This window comes from Argopecten irradians, chromosome 11 (assembly GCF_041381155.1).
Source record: "Argopecten irradians isolate NY chromosome 11, Ai_NY, whole genome shotgun sequence".
NCBI lineage: Eukaryota > Metazoa > Mollusca > Bivalvia > Pectinida > Pectinidae > Argopecten > Argopecten irradians.
Genome location: NC_091144.1, coordinates 11,182,705 through 11,204,195, shown reverse-complemented (window position 1 = coordinate 11,204,195; position 21,491 = coordinate 11,182,705). Strand labels below are relative to the sequence as shown.

General features: G+C 36.1%; 1 protein-coding gene across 1 annotated transcript in view; it reads left to right on the top strand.

Moving 5' to 3' along the window:
- LOC138334743 (U5 small nuclear ribonucleoprotein 200 kDa helicase-like) overlaps positions 1-19,872 on the top strand; it is a 55,032-nt gene extending 35,160 nt beyond the window's left edge. Inside the window, 14 exon segments of the mRNA XM_069283441.1 lie at positions 1,163-1,417; positions 1,708-1,910; positions 3,630-3,703; positions 3,948-4,035; positions 4,452-4,460; positions 4,570-4,730; positions 10,500-10,576; positions 10,960-11,047; positions 11,208-11,329; positions 11,703-11,846; positions 12,511-12,687; positions 16,571-16,731; positions 18,095-18,176; positions 18,522-19,872. Of these exon segments, the coding sequence (XP_069139542.1) occupies positions 1,163-1,417; positions 1,708-1,910; positions 3,630-3,703; positions 3,948-4,035; positions 4,452-4,460; positions 4,570-4,730; positions 10,500-10,576; positions 10,960-11,047; positions 11,208-11,329; positions 11,703-11,846; positions 12,511-12,687; positions 16,571-16,731; positions 18,095-18,176; positions 18,522-18,773 (1,893 nt within the window). The 3' untranslated portion in view covers positions 18,774-19,872.
- The last annotated feature ends 1,619 nt before the right edge of the window (positions 19,873-21,491 follow it).

Below are 21,491 nucleotides of genomic sequence, written 5' to 3'. Positions count from 1 at the left end.
ACTTCTGATAGGGGGGACTGGTACGAGATCTCAAGCTCTTGGCCCAGGTATGTAGTCTATCGGCCAAACCAACTATAGGATACAATGTAAATTATAAGTACTTCTGATAGGGGGGACTGGTACAGATCTCAAGCTCTTGGCCAAGGTATGTAGTCTATAGGCCAAACCAAATATAGGATACAATCGTAAATTATAAGTACTTCTGATAGGGAGGACTTGTACGGATCTCAAGCTCCTGGCCAAGGTACGTAGTCTATAGGCCAAACCAAATTATAGGATACAATGTAAATTATAAGTACACTTCTGATAGGGGGGACTGGTACAGATCTCAAGCTCTTGGCCAAGGTATGTAGTCTATAGGCCAAACAAACTATAGGATACAATGTCAATTATAAGATAGTTACTTTCCTAAACTCAATTCAAGTGAAAAGTCAAACTATGTATAGACTACTTTATTGGCCTCAGTTCAACTGATCTTTATAACTATAGAGAGCATGATGACATACCCTTGTTTGTTTCCAGGGTAACATTATTATCAGTACACCAGAGAAAAGTGGGATGTGTTGTCACGACGATGGAAGCAGAGGAAGAATGTCCAGAATGTCAACTTGTTCATTGTGGATGAACTTCACCTCCATAGGAGTGGATGTAGGGGTATGTCCACATCAAAAATTCAATTTTCTCATAAATATACCATTTTTACTGCTGCATTTTCTCCTCAAGAGACACTGCTGACATTGCTTAATAGTTAACTCATTAAACTATAGACATTTTAACTTCTGTGTTTCAGCCTGTTTTGGAGGTGATATGTTCACGCATGAGATACATGTCGTCTCAGTTGGAGCGTATCAACATACGTATTGTGGCTCTAAGTTCGTCACTATCCAATGCTAAGGATGTGTCCCAGTGGCTTGGATGTAGTGCTACTGGATTCTTCAACTTCCATCCTAATGTCCGCCCAGTCCCACTCGAGTTACACATTCAGGTTAGTCTTATTTCTTCTAATTTGTGCTCTAATTCTCTGGCATTGCAAATATGCCAGTGTCTGCCAAAGTATCCTTTAATTTCAATATGGATATTGCTTAATTTTCAAAATTCTTTGTCATCAGAGATTTGATATAGACATATTGTACACTGTGTTAATTTGATAAACATGTTTCAGGGTTTCAACACAAGTCACAATGCCTCACGAATTGTTGCCATGGCTAAGCCAGCCTATCAGGCTATTGTCCGTCACGCCCCTAGGAAGCCGGTCATAATCTTTGTCCCATCACGTAAACAGACAAGACTGACAGCTATAGACATCCTTACCTTCAGTGCTGCGGAAATCCAACCTGACAGTGACGTACCACGAAGTAGATTCCTTCACGTCAAGGAGGAAGATATACAACCATTCCTGGATAAAATCACTGACAAGGTATGAATGAACATATATACAAGTTACAGATAATTCATATTCAAAATCTGTGTTGTTAATCTGGTGTTTTTTTAGCATTCTTATTTTGTGAGTTGCAAGTTTAAAAATGTTTAAAATTTGTTATCAGTTCTAGTAAGATTTGAAAATAAAACCAGTTTCAAAGTGATAAAATTTCCTGAACAAGTGTTGTGTGATGCCACATTAACTTTGATTTATTAACCTTTAGCTATGAGCTGAAGATCAACATAACATAGACTGTGTAATTAATGTATACATTACATAACCAACAGACTCTGAAGGAGACTTTGAGTAATGGGGTAGGCTACCTACACGAGGGGCTGGGAGATATAGAGAAGAAGGCAGTGGAAACTTTGTTCTCTAGTGGAGCTGTACAAGTACTAGTGGCCTCTCGCAGTCTGTCCTGGGGCATGAATGTGTCTAGTCACCTTGTGGTTGTCATGGATACACAATACTACGACGGAAAGAGTCATTCGTAAGTTTTTGTAGTACATCTTTGCTTTCTCAAATATGATTCATGTTGGCTTTTCACTAAAATCACATATCAATGAATGATTGATGATTATGTCTAACTATTATAGAGTGTTAAAACAAGTTATGATTATGTGTCCACTGCTGGATACTGTAATTTCTATTGGAATATTTTACTGATAAAATATGCTAGCTGTTTTACTGAAATACCTCCCTGACCTAAGAACTTCAGCAAATCAATTATTTCTATGCATGTTTAAGTTTTTGTTTCAGACCCATATCTTGTTTATAAAATATTTCAGATTTTCCCTTGATGTAATTGATAGCTTTATACATTAAGACTTGTGTTGACTTACAGGTATGAAGACTACCCTGTGACAGATGTTTTATACATTAAGACTTGTATTGACTTACAGGTATGAAGACTACCCTGTGACAGATGTTTTATACATTAAGACTTGTATTGACTTATAGGTATGAAGACTACCCTGTGACAGATGTTTTATACATTAAGACTTGTATTGACTTACAGGTGTGAAGACTACCCTGTGACACATGTTTTATACATTAAGACTTGTATTGACTTATAGGTGTGAAGACTACCCTGTGACAGATGTTTTATACATTAAGACTTGTATTGACTTACAGGTATGAAGACTACCCTGTGACACCTGTTTTATACATTAAGATTTGTATTGACTAACAGGTAAAGACTACCCTGTGGACAGGATGTTTTTATACATGAACTTGTATTGACACCTGTGTCAGGTATGAAGACTACCCTGTGAAAGCCAATGTAATTCCATTAATTAGAAATAATGTTAATATCTTATTGAAATATTTTTGTTTCTTGAAATTTAATCACACTTTTTTCCTGATCAACTTTGAAAATAAAAAAAATAGTGTGCATATTTCTGTACAGATTTAGTTAGGACCTATCCAATGAAACATTAATATTTTTTTATTAAGATATTTTTGTTTCTTACATTTCAGGAAAAGCTGTTATCCTTGTCAGAGTTCAAAGAAGGAATTTTTCAAGAAGTTCTTGTATTGAACCCTTGCCAGTTGAGGTATATATTATGTTGGGACAGTGTCTCAAGTACATTAAGTTTGTTGTTACACTAAACGAGAATGAAGTACCAAGTGACTTTAGTTAAAATGTTTTTGTTGTCCTTTAAAGGGTATAGTACATAGTGTGTTATTTACCATTGTGCCGCTTATTTTTGTTCATTAGTCAAAAATTTCTGTATTTGAACTAAAATCAAAGAGATTAAAGGATCTTTGATTATTGAGCCTTTATTGACCCAAAATCAATCAAATTTTCAAAATTATTATTTAGTAATTAAAATTGTTGTATTTGACCTATCAAGTATATACCCTAAATTTAATTGTAATGAAAATTTTCTAATTTTCAGCTTACATGTGGTATGTGAATGTATGCATAATTATTTAGACATTGAATTAAATTTAAGATGAATATTACCCTTGGAGCCATATAGCGTTAAGACAATGTTTTTCACGTCAAATCCTAGTACTATCAAGTTCCTTGACATTTATATCAAATTGATATATTTACGACATTACAGACATTGTATTGAGACTTACAGGTATGAAGACTACCCTGTGACAGATGTTTTATACATTAAGACTTGTATTGACTTACAGGTATGAAGACTACCCTGTGACAGATGTTTTATACATTAAGACTTGTATTGACTTACAGGTATGAAGACTACCCTGTGACAGATGTTTTACAGATGATTGGTCGGGCTAACAGACCCACTGTGGATCAGGAAGGTATCTCACTTGTTACATCAGTAGTACCAATCCAATGAAAGCCAATGTAATTCCATTAATAAGAAATAATGTTAATATCTTATTAAGATATTTTTGTTTCTTGACATTTAATCACACTTTATTTCCTGATCAACTTTGAAAATAAAAAAAATTAGTGTCATATTTCTGTCAGATTTAGTAGGACCTATCCAATGAAATCATTAATATTATTTTATTAAGATATGTTTTTTTCTTTACATTTCAGGAAAAGCTGTTATCCTTTGTCAGAGTTCAAAGAAGGAATTTTTCAAGAAGTTCTTGTATGAACCCTTGCCAGTTGAGGTATATATGATGTTGTCTCAAGTAACTGTGATGTTCAGGATAGCTTTGTTTCTTCCATATTGTTGTTACACTAAACGAGAATGAAGTCCAAGTCTTTAATTAAAATTTTTGTTGTCCTTTAAAGGGATAGTACATATGTGTTATTTACCATTTAGCCGCTTATTTTTGTGGGTCAAAAATTTCTGTATTTGAACTAAAAACAAAGAGATTTAAAGGACTTAGATGGATTGAGCCCTTTTTGACCCAAAATCCATCAAATTTTCAAAATTATTATTCAGTAATTTAATTGTTGAATTTGACCTATCAAGTATATCCCTAATTTAATTGTAATGAAAATTTTCTAATTTTTCAGCATCATTTGGCATGGTAACTATTCAAAGTATGCATAGATTATTTAGATGAATTAAATTTAATATGATATCAGTAGCCATATAGTGTTATCAATGTTTTTCTACGTCCAATCCTAGTCCTATCAAGTTCCTTGACATTTTATCCTGGCCTGATATATGGGTATTGATGTCTTATGGACAATTTTGTATTTAAAGTTACAAATTCTTCCTCACAGGTATGTATACCGACACATGACAGAACCAGAAATACTATCACCTACAAGTATGGAGACCACACATGACACAGACGCAAACCTACTATAACATTTATGTATACCGACGCATGACACAGAACCCTAACTACTATAACCTACAAGGTATGTATACCGACACATGACACAGAACCCTAACTACTATAACCTACAAGGTATGTATACCGACACATGACACAGAACCCAAACTACTATAACCTACAAGGTATGTATACCGACACATGACACAGAACCCTAACTACTATAACCTACAAGGTATGTATACCGACACATGACACAGAACCCAAACTACTATAACCTACAAGGTATGTATACCGACACATGACACAGAACCCTAACTACTATAACCTACAAGGTATGTATACCGACACATGACACAGAACCCAAACTACTATAACCTACAAGGTATGTATACCGACACATGACACAGAACCCAAACTACTATAACCTACAAGGTATGTATACCGACACATGACACAGAACCCTAACTACTATAACCTACAAGGTATGTATACCGACACATGACACAGAACCCTAACTACTATAACCTACAAGGTATGTATACCGACACATGACACAGAACCCTAACTACTATAACCTACAAGGTATGTATACCGACACATGACACAGAACCCTAAACTACTATAACCTACAAGGTATGTATACCGACACATGACACAGAACCCTAACTACTATAACCTACAAGGTATGTATACCGACACATGACACAGAACCCAAACTACTATAACCTACAAGGTATGTATACCGACACATGACACAGAACCCAAACTACTATAACCTACAAGGTATGTATACCGACACATGACACAGAACCCTAACTACTATAACCTACAAGGTATGTATACCGACACATGACACAGAACCCTAACTACTATAACCTACAAGGTATGTATACCGACACATGACACAGAACCCAAACTACTTATAACCTACAAGGTATGTATACCGACACATGACACAGAACCCTAACTACTATAACCTACAAGGTATGTATACCGACACATGACACAGAACCCTAACTACTATAACCTACAAGGTATGTATACCGACACATGACACAGAACCCTAAACTACTATAACCTACAAGGTATGTATACCGACACATGACACAGAACCCTAACTACTATAACCTACAAGGTATGTATACCGACACATGACACAGAACCCAAACTACTATAACCTACAAGGTATGTATACCGACACATGACACAGAACCCAAACTACTATAACCTACAAGGTATGTATACCGACACATGACACAGAACCCTAACTACTATAACCTACAAGGTATGTATACCGACACATGACACAGAACCCAAACTACTATAACCTACAAGGTATGTATACCGACACATGACACAGAACCCAAACTACTATAACCTACAAGGTATGTATACCGACACATGACACAGAACCCAAACTACTATAACCTACAAGGTATGTATACCGACACATGACACAGAACCCTAACTACTACTATAACCTACAAGGTATGTATACCGACACATGACACAGAACCCAAACTACTATAACCTACAAGGTATGTATACCGACACATGACACAGAACCCAAACTACTATAACCTACAAGGTATGTATACCGACACATGACACAGAACCCTAACTACTATAACCTACAAGGTATGTATACCGACACATGACACAGAACCCAAACTACTATAACCTACAAGGTATGTATACCGACACATGACACAGAACCCTAACTACTATAACCTACAAGGTATGTATACCGACACATGACACAGAACCCAAACTACTATAACCTACAAGGTATGTATACCGACACATGACACAGAACCCTAACTACTATAACCTACAAGGTATGTATACCGACACATGACACAGAACCCTAACTACTATAACCTACAAGGTATGTATACCGACACATGACACAGAACCCTAACTACTATAACCTACAAGGTATGTATACCGACACATGACACAGAACCCAAACTACTATAACCTACAAGGTATGTATACCGACACATGACACAGAACCCTAACTACTATAACCTACAAGGTATGTATACCGACACATGACACAGAACCCTAACTACTATAACCTACAAGGTATGTATACCGACACATGACACAGAACCCTAACTACTATAACCTACAAGGTATGTATACCGACACATGACACAGAACCCAAACTACTATAACCTACAAGGTATGTATACCGACACATGACACAGAACCCAAACTACTATAACCTACAAGGTATGTATACCGACACATGACACAGAACCCTAACTACTATAACCTACAAGGTATGTATACCGACACATGACACAGAACCCTAACTACTATAACCTACAAGGTATGTATACCGACACATGACACAGAACCCTAACTACTATAACCTACAAGGTATGTATACCGACACATGACACAGAACCCTAACTACTATAACCTACAAGGTATGTATACCGACACATGACACAGAACCCAAACTACTATAACCTACAAGGTATGTATACCGACACATGACACAGAACCCTAACTACTATAACCTACAAGGTATGTATACCGACACATGACACAGAACCCTAACTACTATAACCTACAAGGTATGTATACCGACACATGACACAGAACCCTAACTACTATAACCTACAAGGTATGTATACCGACACATGACACAGAACCCTAACTACTATAACCTACAAGGTATGTATATACCGACACATGACACAGAACCCAAACTACTATAACCTACAAGGTATGTATACCGACACATGACACAGAACCCTAACTACTATAACCTACAAGGTATGTATACCGACACATGACACAGAACCCAAACTACTATAACCTACAAGGTATGTATACCGACACATGACACAGAACCCTAACTACTATAACCTACAAGGTATGTATACCGACACATGACACAGAACCCTAACTACTATAACCTACAAGGTATGTATACCGACACATGACACAGAACCCAAACTACTATAACCTACAAGGTATGTATACCGACACATGACACAGAACCCTAACTACTATAACCTACAAGGTATGTATACCGACACATGACACAGAACCCAAACTACTATAACCTACAAGGTATGTATACCGACACATGACACAGAACCCAAACTACTATAACCTACAAGGTATGTATACCGACACATGACACAGAACCCTAACTACTATAACCTACAAGGTATGTATACCGACACATGACACAGAACCCAAACTACTATAACCTACAAGGTATGTATACCGACACATGACACAGAACCCAAACTACTATAACCTACAAGGTATGTATACCGACACATGACACAGAACCCAAACTACTATAACCTACAAGGTATGTATACCGACACATGACACAGAACCCTAACTACTATAACCTACAAGGTATGTATACCGACACATGACACAGAACCCTAACTACTATAACCTACAAGGTATGTATACCGACACATGACACAGAACACAAACTACTATAACCTACAAGGTATGTATACCGACACATGACACAGAACCCAAACTACTATAACCTACAAGGTATGTATACCGACACATGACACAGAACCCAAACTACTATAACCTACAAGGTATGTATACCGACACATGACACAGAACCCTAACTACTATAACCTACAAGGTATGTATACCGACACATGACACAGAACCCTAACTACTATAACCTACAAGGTATGTATACCGACACATGACACAGAACCCTAACTACTATAACCTACAAGGTATGTATACCGACACATGACACAGAACCCAAACTACTATAACCTACAAGGTATGTATACCGACACATGACACAGAACCCAAACTACTATAACCTACAAGGTATGTATACCGACACATGACACAGAACCCAAACTACTATAACCTACAAGGTATGTATACCGACACATGACACAGAACCCTAAACTACTATAACCTACAAGGTATGTATACCGACACATGACACAGAACCCAAACTACTATAACCTACAAGGTATGTATACCGACACATGACACAGAACCCAAACTACTATAACCTACAAGGTATGTATACCGACACATGACACAGAACCCTAACTACTATAACCTACAAGGTATGTATACCGACACATGACACAGAACCCAAACTACTATAACCTACAAGGTATGTATACCGACACATGACACAGAACCCAAACTACTATAACCTACAAGGTATGTATACCGACACATGACACAGAACCCAAACTACTATAACCTACAAGGTATGTATACCGACACATGACACAGAACCCTAACTACTATAACCTACAAGGTATGTATACCGACACATGACACAGAACCCTAACTACTATAACCTACAAGGTATGTATACCGACACATGACACAGAACCCTAACTACTATAACCTACAAGGTATGTATACCGACACATGACACAGAACCCAAACTACTATAACCTACAAGGTATGTATACCGACACATGACACAGAACCCTAACATATATAAACCACAAACTACTATAACTACAAGGTATGTATACCGACACATGACACAGAACCCAACTACTATAACCTACAAGGTATGTATACCGACACATGACACAGAACCCAAACTACTATAACCTACAAGGTATGTATACCGACACATGACACAGAACCCTAACTACTATAACCTACAAGGTATGTATACCGACACATGACACAGAACCCAACTACTATAACCTACAAGGTATGTATACCGACACATGACACAGAACCCTAACTACTATAACCTACAAGGTATGTATACCGACACATGACACAGAACCCAAACTACTATAACCTACAAGGTATGTATACCGACACATGACACAGAACCCTAACTACTATAACCTACAAGGTATGTATATCCGACACATGACACAGAACCCTAAACTACTATAACCTACAAGGTATGTATACCGACACATGACACAGAACCCAAACTACTATAACCTACAAGGTATGTATACCGACACATGACACAGAACCCTAACTACTATAACCTACAAGGTATGTATACCGACACATGACACAGAACCCTAACTACTATAACCTACAAGGTATGTATACCGACACATGACACAGAACCCTAACTACTATAACCTACAAGGTATGTATACCGACACATGACACAGAACCCAAACTACTATAACCTACAAGGTATGTATACCGACACATGACACAGAACCCAAACTACTATAACCTACAAGGTATGTATACCGACACATGACACAGAACCCTAAACTACTATAACCTACAAGGTATGTATACCGACACATGACACAGAACCCTAACTACTATAACCTACAAGGTATGTATACCGACACATGACACAGAACCCTAACTACTATAACCTACAAGGTATGTTACCGACACATGACACAGAACCCAAACTACTATAACCTACAAGGTATGTATACCGACACATGACACAGAACCCAAACTACTATAACCTACAAGGTATGTATACCGACACATGACACAGAACCCTAACTACTATAACCTACAAGGTATGTATACCGACACATGACACAGAACCCAAACTACTATAACCTACAAGGTATGTATACCGACACATGACACACAACCCAAACTACTATAAACTACAAGTTATAGTGATGTAATTATACATCAGCTGGGGGATAAACAAATTCATTAAGCTTGGAAGAAATATGGTAGGTAAATCAAGATTATTAGGACGGGGTTTTGAATGCTTCGTGCTGATGTATCTGATCTAAAATGTAGAAATTTCCTCTATACATTAGCAACTGACAGTATGTAAAATATTTTGTTTCTGTGATAAGCTTTGCTATAAATGCACAAATTTAAAGAAGACATGTATTATATGTTACAGGGGTTACTCATCGTCACTTGTCAGATCACATGTCAGAGCTGGTGGAGAATACCATCAATGACCTTGAGCAGTCCAAGGTGAGATCAGTTGTAGTCAAGTGAAAGATGTAATCTAAAGACATGATTAAATGGAATATAAATCTCATGTGATAAAAATGAAAAGGTAAAAATACCTGTTTGATCACTTTTGTTTGATTTACATAGATTGATAAAGTTAAAAACAAAATACATGCTGTTACATAAGGAGCCAACTCAAGTTTTGATTTATGTCTGCACTTTTTGTTAAGAAAATAAAATGAAGCAGATTTGTCTGCTTATCTTTTGTTGGCAGTCTTTTCATGTATAGCCAGCAGACAATATTAGGTGGAGTTATAGCCCTTGATTAACCAAAAACAGATTTTCTGCTGTAATAAAAGGTAATATGCTATATATATATATATATTAATTGATGGATGTTTCAGTGTATCAGTGTAGAGGATGAGATGGATGTAACGCCCCTCAACTTAGGAATGATTGCTGCCTACTATTATATCAACTATACAACCATAGGTAAGTATTAACACGTCCTCACCCTTCACGTACATAGTGTGGGCAAGATTCATTAAAAGTTTCATGAATTTAATAGAACTAGTTTCATATAGAGACAGTTATATTTTAACATTTCTAGTTACCATGAAAAATATTTAGTGTTTATATAATTTGCTTACAGAAACATTCAGTATATCCTTGAATGCTAAGACGAAGATCAAAGGTTTGTTGGAGATCATCTCTAATGCTGCTGAGTACGAGGATATAGCCATCCGCCACCACGAGGATACAATACTCAAACAGGTAACTCATGTCAACTGCTGGTCATTTCTATGACAACAAGAACATACTGTAAGCCACTTTATTATTGTGTACACAATATTTTTTTGTCTTCGATATTTTCAGCATATTAGCAAATTCATAAATTTTCTATTAAAGGCTGTTACTGACAACCATGCATTCAAATATAGGATTTATACAATTATTTGCGAAACATTTAAACTTAAATTTGATCTATCTGGCAAAACTAAAGTAGTTGACAGTAGTTGGAATAAAACTAGGCCCAGCTAGATGTTTGAAATACATGCACAAATGCTATAAGTATTGAGAAATGACAAATATTTTGTTTAACCAAGTTTTAGATGTTAATTCCTACACTTGTGTATTCTGTCTCCAGTTGTCCACTCGACTACCTAACAAGTTGACGATACAGAAGTATAATGACCCCCACGTGAAGACCAACCTTCTCCTACAGGCTCACCTGTCTCGTATGCAGCTGTCAGCTGAGCTTCTCTCTGACACAGAGGATATACTCAGCAAGGTAATATTACAGAAAGTCACTTCAGATCCAGAGGGTCAATGTTCTTGCACAAACTTATTTCAAGTGCACAGCACATTTATGTACAATATGATGTTAAATATCAGTTTAATTGACAGAATTTGCTAAATATATAAAGTTCAGGTTATTAAAAGATTCAGGATTAAGAGAGAGGGGGGTATATTTAGAATTAAGAGAGGGGTATATTTAGGATTAAGAGAAGGGTTATATTAGGATTAAAAGAGGGTATATTTAGAATAAGAGAGGGATATATTTAGGATTAAGAGAGGGGTATATTTAGGATTAAGAGCAGAGTATATTTAATTTAGGAGATTTAGGATTAAGAGAGGGATATATTGAGGATTAAGAGAGGGGTATATTTAGGATTAAGAGAGGGGTAATTTAGGATTAAGAGAGGGATATATTTAGGATGAAGAGAGAAGTATATTTAGGATTAGGAGAGGGATATATTTAGGATTAAGAGCAGAGTATATTTAATTTAGGAGATTTAGGATTAAGAAAAGTCTAAGCTATGTTTGGATACAGTACTTTAGTATCACACACATATTATCAGATACCCCAGAATTTGTACATGTAGGGTTGATCATTGGTAACATCTGATTGTTGGTGACATCTCAAGTATAATTTATCACTTGTTTGTACCCAGGCTATCCGGCTGATCCAGGCCTGTGTGGACGTCCTGTCCAGTAACGGCTGGTTAACGCCTGCCCTGGCTGCTATGGAACTGGCCCAGATGGTCACTCAGGCCATGTGGAGTAAGGACTCGTACCTCAAACAGCTCCCACACTTCTCACAGGAAATCATCAAACGCTGTACAGACAAGGTATGTACACACAGTAAATAATGTATACCCATCATATTGTAGTACATCTGAACATCTTAAAGGTAAATCTGGATCTGATTTTGATAAAAACCTATCGACTGAATGTCTAAACTCAGCTTCAACTTTACAAATGTTAGGAAAATCTCATTCCAATGTGTGAAAATCTCGTTCCAATGTGTGATAATCTCATTCCAATGTGTTGAAATCTCATTCCAATGTGTGAAAATCTCATTCCAATGTATGAAAATCTCATTCCAATGAGTGAAAATCTCATTCCAATGAGTAGAAATCTCATTCCAATCAGTGAAAATCTAATTCCAATGTGTGAAAATCTCATTCCAATGTGTGAAAATCTCATTCCAATGTGTTAACATATTTTTAAAAAATAGAGAGAACCAAACAATGTGTTCCAAAATATTTATCACAAAATTTAAGCATATCTTACTCTCAAAAATCTTTCCCTAACAACCAAAATTCTCAATTTGTTTTGATAAATAAAGGTTTCATATAAAATAAACCTTGTTAAAGTGTCCTCTCTCAATTAAGAATCAGGACAATATACATTACTTTTGTGATGTAAAGCTTTGCCCACTCATTACCCCGGTGAGTGTTGTGTTACTTAAGTGTCATTTGTTCCCCTACAGAATATAGAGAGTGTGTTTGATGTTGAACTTTGTTCCCCTACAGAATATAGAGAGTGTGTTTGATGTTGAACTTTGTTCCCTACAGAATATAGAGAGTGTGTTTGATGTTGAACTTTGTTTCCCTACAGAATATAGAGAGTGTGTTTGATGTTGAACTTTGTTTCCCTACAGAATATAGAGAGTGTGTTTGATGTTGAACTTTGTTCCCTACAGAATATAGAGAGTGTGTTTGATGTGTTGAACTTTGTTCCCTACAGAATATAGAGAGTGTGTTTGATGTTGAACTTTGTTCCCTACAGAATATAGAGAGTGTGTTTGATGTGAACTTTGTTCCTACAGAATAAGAGTGTGTTTGATGTTGAACTTTGTTCCCCTACAGAATATAGAGAGTGTGTTTGATGTTGAACTTTGTTTGAGAGTGTGTTTGATGTTGAACTTTGTTCCCTACAGAATATAGAGAGTGTGTTTGATGTTGAACTTTGTTCCCCTACAGAATATAGAGAGTGTGTTTGATGTTGAACTTTGTTTCCTACAGAATTGTTTGATGTTGAACTTTGTTTCCCTACAGAATATAGAGAGTGTGTGTTTGATGTTGAACTTTGTTCCCTACAGAATATAGAGAGTGTGTTTTGATGATGTTGAACTTTGTTTCCCTACAGAATATAGAGAGTGTGTTTGATGTTGAACTTTGTTCCCCTACAGAATATAGAGAGTGTGTTTGATGTTGAACTTTGTTCCCCTACAGAATATAGAGAGTGTGTTTGATGTTGAACTTTGTTCCCTACAGAATATAGAGAGAGTGTGTTTTGATGTTGAACTTTGTTTCCCTACAGAATATAGAGAGTGTGTTTGATGTTGAACTTTGTTTCCCTACAGAATATAGAGAGTGTGTTTGATGTTGAACTTTGTTCCCTACAGAATATAGAGAGTGTGTTTGATGTTGAACTTTGTTTCCCTACAGAATATAGAGAGTGTGTTTGATGTTGAACTTTGTTCCCCTACAGAATATAGAGAGTGTGTTTGATGTTGAACTTTGTTCCCTACAGAATATAGAGAGTGTGTTTGATGTTGAACTTTGTTCCCTACAGAATATAGAGAGTGTGTTTGATGTTGAACTTTGTTCCCCTACAGAATATAGAGAGTGTGTTTGATGTTGAACTTTGTTCCCCTACAGAATATAGAGAGTGTGTTTGATGTTGAACTTTGTTCCCCTACAGAATATAGAGAGTGTGTTTGATGTTGAACTTTGTTTCCCTACAGAATATAGAGAGTGTGTTTGATGTTGAACTTTGTTTCCCTACAGAATATAGAGAGTGTGTTTGATGTTGAACTTTGTTTCCCTACAGAATATAGAGAGTGTGTTTGATGTTGAACTTTGTTCCCTACAGAATATAGAGAGTGTGTTTGATGTTGAACTTTGTTTCCCTACAGAATATAGAGAGTGTGTTTGATGTTGAACTTTGTTTCCCTACAGAATATAGAGAGTGTGTTTGATGTTGAACTTTGTTCCCCTACAGAATATAGAGAGTGTGTTTGATGTTGAACTTTGTTCCCCTACAGAATATAGAGAGTGTGTTTGATGTTGAACTTTGTTTCCCTACAGAATATAGAGAGTGTGTTTGATGTTGAACTTTGTTCCCCTACAGAATATAGAGAGTGTGTTTGATGTTGAACTTTGTTCCCTACAGAATATAGAGAGTGTGTTTGATGTTGAACTTTGTTCCCCTACAGAATATAGAGAGTGTGTTTGATGTTGAACTTTGTTTCCCTACAGAATATAGAGAGTGTGTTTGATGTTGAACTTTGTTTCCCTACAGAATATAGAGAGTGTGTTTGATGTTGAACTTTGTTCCCCTACAGAATATAGAGAGTGTGTTTGATGTTGAACTTTGTTCCCTACAGAATATAGAGAGTGTGTTTGATGTTGAACTTTGTTCCCTACAGAATATTTTGAGAGAGTGTGTTTGATGTTGCACTTTCCCTGAACTTTGTGTTTGATGTTGAACTTGTACAGAATATAGAGAGTGTGTTTGATGTTGAACTTTGTTCCCTACAGAATATAGAGAGTGTGTTTGATGTTGAACTTTGTTCCCTACAGAATATAGAGAGTGTGTTTGATGTTGAACTTTGTTTCCCTACAGAATATAGAGAGTGTGTTTGATGATGTTGAACTTTGTTCCCTACAGAATATAGAGAGTGTGTTTGATGTTGAACTTTGTTCCCTACAGAATATAGAGAGTGTGTGTTTGATGTTGAACTTTGTTCCCCTACAGAATATAGAGAGTGTGTTTGATGTTGAACTTTGTTTCCCTACAGAATATAGAGAGTGTGTTTGATGTTGAACTTTGTTCCCCTACAGAATATAGAGAGTGTGTTTGATGTTGAACTTTGTTTCCCTACAGAATATAGAGAGTGTGTTTTGATGTTGAACTTTGTTCCCTACAGAATATAGAGAGTGTGTTTGATGTTGAACTTTGTTCCCTACAGAATATAGAGAGTGTGTTTGAACTTTGTTCCCTAACTTTGTTCCCCTACAGAATATAGAGAGTGTGTTTGATGTTGAACTTTGTTTCCCTACAGAATATAGAGAGTGTGTTTGATGTTGAACTTTGTTCCCTACAGAATATAGAGAGTGTGTTTGATGTTGAACTTTGTTTCCCTACAGAATATAGAGAGTGTGTTTGATGTTGAACTTTGTTCCCTACAGAATATTGAGAGAGTATGTTTGATGTTGAACTTTGTTCCCCTACAGAATATTGAGAGTGTGTTTTGATGTTGACCTTTGTTGAACTTTGTTCCCCCCCTACAGAATATAGAGAGTGTGTTTGATGTTGAACTTTGTTCCCTACAGAATATAGAGAGTGTGTTTGATGTTGAACTTTGTTCCCTACAGAATATTGAGAGTATGTGTTTGATGTTGAACTTTGTTTCCCTACAGAATATAGAGAGTGTGTTTGATGTTGAAACTTTGTTCCCTACAGAATATAGAGAGTGTGTTTGATGTTGAACTTTGTCCTTACCCTACAGAATATAGAGAGTGTGTTTGATGTTGAACTTTGTTCCCTACAGAATATAGAGAGTGTGTTTGATGTTGAACTTTGTTCCCTACAGAATATAGAGAGTGTGTTTGATGTTGAACTTTGTTCCCCTACAGAATATAGAGAGTGTGTTTGATGTTGAACTTTGTTCCCCTACAGAATATAGAGAGTGTGTTTGATGTTGAACTTTGTTCCCTACAGAATATAGAGAGCGTGTTTGATGTGATGGAGATGGAAGATGAGGAGAGGACCTCCTTACTACAACTGACCACAGATCAGATAGCTGATGTGGCCCGATTCTGTAACCGCTACCCCAACATAGAGCTGACCTATGAGGTCATGGACAAAGACAGCATCCACAGGTTAGTAAAGTCTTATCTTTATGAGTGTCATAGATGATTCAAATTTAGTTTTTATATTCATTTATGTTATATCATTCATACATTATCTTAATTCTGATTTGTTGGAATAAGATTATTATGTCCCCCAAACGAAGTGGGGGGACATATTGTTTTTGCTCCGTTTCTTATTATAATTATTATTATTATTATTATTTTTATTCTTATTTCTTCTGGTTTCTTCCGCCGCGCGGGTTTCCCGCAGCTTTTCTCAGAAACTACTGGGCCGATTATCACGAAACTTCACATACATATTCATTAGGGTATGGGATTGTGCATAAAGGTTTTTTTTTTTTCCCGACCAGAAGTCCAAGATGGCCGCCAGGGCCCATTTCCTGTTTTCAGGTTTCGGTCTCCGATCTTGCTGAAAATTGGTCTATGGGGGTTTTAAGGGATGGCGAACATCATGAAAACATTTTCGTGAAGATTTTTGGTATTCCAAGATGGCTGCTGGCCAACTTCCTGTTTTCAGGTTTCGGTCTCCGATCTCAAAGAAAATTGGTATATAGGGGTTTTAAGGGATGGCAAACAACATGCAAAGGTTTTCGTAAAGATTTAAGTATTCCAAGATGGCTGCTGGCCCACTTCCTGTTTTCAGGTTTCGGTTTTTTCTATCTCAATGAAAATTGTATATAGGGGTTTTAAGGGATGGTGAACAACATGCAAAGGTTTTCGTAAAGATTTTGCTATTCCAAGATGGCCGCTGGCTTATTTTCTGTTCTTAAGATTTCGATCTCCCGATCTCCATGAAATTTGGTCTACAGGAGGTTTTAAGGGATGGCGAACAACATAAAAACATTTCCGTAAAGATTTTTGGTATTCATTGGGCTCACTTCCTGTTTTTATATTTTGGTCATTTCAATAAAAATTAGTATATAGGGGTATTAAGGGATGCATTATCTTAATTCTGATTTGTTGGAATAAGATTTCATTCTTCATGTTTCCTTAGTAATTAATAACTTTTTAAAACACCAGAAGATTTAAATTTTACTAAATGTATTTTTATGACAGTTAAAAAACGATTAATATTTTATCAGGACAGTTAAACAACGATCAATATTTTATCAAGACAGTTAAAAAGCGATCAATATTTTATCAAGACAGTTAAAAAACGATCAATGTTTTGTCAAGACAGTTAAAAAGCGATCAATATTTTATCAAGACAATTAAAAAACGATAATTTTATTATCAATACAGTTAAAAAACGAAAGCCATCATGTTTTCTCCTCTTCATGGACAATCAAGACTACCAGAGATATTGAATACCATCTATTTCTGTAGACTGTATTTGTAAAGAGTATACTGAAATGTCTCTGTTACCTTTCAGTGGGTCTGCAGTCAACGTGGTAGCTACCCTAGAGAGAGAGGATGAACTAGCTGGACCTGTGATAGCACCATTCTTCCCACAGGTAAGTTGGTAGCTGTACAAGCCCATGGATATAGCTTCTTAACTAACTCTGAGAAAAAAAATGAAATATTTGATTCAGTCAATTGTCAATAGCGATTTTATTTATGGAATTTTCATTTGAAAGTTAATCATAAAATACTTTACATTGTAATAGTAGTCCAAGGGCTTGCTTCAGCTGAAAATGTTTTTGTTGAAATTTAAGTTTATGCTACGCTTTGTTCAAATTAAAGGCTTGTTATGAACTGCATGGCTTTATCAAAATCATCAAAAAGGCTAAATTTTAACGCCATAGCTTTGCTTGGTTACTGTTTTCTGTTTATGGTAACGAATACTTTTTCACTGACAGAAACGAGAGGAAGGCTGGTGGGTTGTTATTGGTGACAGCAAGAACAACTCTTTATTGTCCATCAAGAGGCTGACCCTGCAGCAGAAAGCAAAAGTGAAACTAGACTTTGTGGCCCCCACTGCAGGCAAATACAACTATACTATCTTCTTCATGAGTGACGCCTATATGGGGTGTGATCAGGAGTACAAGTTCTCCATCGACGTTCTGGAGGGAGAAAGTGGCAGTGAGGAGAGCGACAGTGATTCAGATTAAACAGTGAAGTGACTTGGACCAAAGGTTACATAGATTGGTGTACAAAGAGCAACAGGGAGAAAGATTAAAACATTTCAGTGACTCAGGCCAAAGGTTACACAGATTGGTGTTCGAAGATCAACATGGATTCAGATTAAACATTTCAGTGACTCAGATCAAAGGTTACATAGATTGGTGTATGAAGCGCAACATGGATTCAGATTAAACATTTCAGTGACTCAGACCAAAGTTTACATAGATTGGTGTACGAAGAGCAACAGGGATTCAGATTAAACATTTCAGTGACTCGGACCAAAGGTTACATAGATTGGTTTGCAAAGAGCATCAGGGATTCAGATTAAACATTTCTGTGACCCAAAACAAAAGTCATAAATAGTGGCTGAGAAAGAGTGACAAGGATTCAGATTAGACACTTTTGTGACGTAGATCAAATGCGATCAAACATTGGACTAAGAAGTAACATAGATTAGACACTTACATAGAAAATTATATAGCAATCAACATTGTTGACATATAATGATTTTTAATTGATGTTTTTGAATGTTATGTGTGTTAAAACGAAAAATGTGGCAATGCTATCTCAACCATCCATGGAAATATTATTCAGTGACTGATAAAGTGTTCACAAATTGCAGATATTTGAAGTCACTGGAAATAGTGCTTTTGAGAAGAACTAAGTATGCTAAGTTACTGAAAAGTACAATGATTTGAAGTCTGTACCTGTTAAACTATGACAAGGGGAATATAAATAAAATATTGAAATTAAGTAAAAATTAATTTCAATTCTTTAATGATACATTAAAATACAAATTAATTTGTAGTTTTGTCATCTCCCAATGAAGATCTGTTTTGTATACAAATATTAATTACGCATCAGTCATGTTCATATGTCATGAATGATTCATTTTCTTCATTTATCAAACAAGTCTTATAACTCATCTCAATTATGATTGTTATAGAAATGGAACTTTTCCAGAACTTTAAAAGTGTAAATAATCATGATACATGTAAAATGTACCTATCACCAGGTATACGTATGTTATAGAACTGTATTACAGTCATGTACTGGGAACAGGACAAATAAAAAACAATAAACATCTGGTGTATTTGTTTTTTTGTTATTGATGAAAGATTACCTTTAATGTCTTGATGATGTTCAACTGGCAACAATGTCACCTGGGACAAAGCCGTGGCTGCACTGTATATTATTGTCTATTGTCAACCATTCTGCCAGAAACATTCTCTTCTCAATAACCTGTAGAGGCCTGGATACTTCTGTCAGAAAAATCTTCTTCTGAGTAACCTAAAGAGGACAGATACATGCTTTTTTTCATTCACAAAGTCAACACACATCAAATATGCCTTCCGGGTAATACAATAACTAGTTGACCGCTTATATACATGACACGACATATTGCTAAGTTCCATTTCACTGACAAGAGTTGTCGTCTGATGAAATGATTCAGCTCTTGAGTTAATTGTTAGATGATTTTATAAAGTTTCAAGAAGATCGTCCATTAGCTTGCAAGGTTTTCATGGTTTTTCATATGCCTCGAGGCAGCAAGGATCTGGGTTTGGATAATGAATTTGCTTTGGCTGACACTAGAATGCTCATCTTTTCTGATTATCATTCTCCAGATGTAACCTAATCCAACCTCTGGCAAACAAACAATCTTGGGACCTTTTTTGTGAAGGACAGAAAAAGATCACACAAAAACATTGATATAGAGCAAAGCCAATGAAGCAAATCATAAATAGGTTATATATGGTAATTATTGTGGCCATGCTATGAGGCCATTATTGCCTGATGATATTAGTCAGGGATAGAATCGTGCCGTAGCCAAAGGACACACATCACAAGGCGATACACTGATACAGTGTTGTCCTTACCACAACGTCATAATAGGTCAAGTACAAAACAAAAAAAACTTCATAAACTTTCCTCTAAAAAATAAGAAAAAGAAAAAAGTAAACTAGCAACAGGCTATTTCCTCCAGTATTTAGATGCCAAAATCTCAAATAGTGATGTTATGCCAGTGATATTACAAACTTAGTTATCTGTTCACTGTTATAATGATATTGATTGTGGTGCAGAGGCGCATTCACTTCATTAATTCTAAATATTTATAAAAACTGGTTATTTATAGGAATTGGATTTCGCTTTTATGTTAGCCATGCGTTAGCGCCCCATATTGAATATATTCTTAGAGGAATTGCTCCATAAAATCATGGTTAACATAAAAGGGAAATCCAATCCCTATATCTTAACACACACATTTTATCTATATTTTATGTAATACAATCATCATGTGAAAGTGACGTAATTATTCCAAAAATGTCGGTCAAAAGTGGGAGGAGCTTACTCGATTGAACAGCGAATGATGACTTCACGTAAGGTAGAATTATTCATCCGCGACGACAAAAAAGTTCGATATTTTAGTGTAAAATAACAATGACAAACAAAGTAATTCAGAGATAAATTTTGTTTAATCAGATCAGAACTTTTAATGTATATTCAATTTTGCTAATAGTTAATATATAGCATAATAACAAAGTATTTGTACTCGGCCACATGTGTGAACTCAGCAGGGCGATCGAAGCTGACGCACTTACACACTGGAGTTTGCCGAAGATGTCAAAACACCTTGTTCAAGTAGGCTACATGTAGCTCAATGTTTTTGAGATTGTCGTATGACTTGACGATAATACATCCTTGGA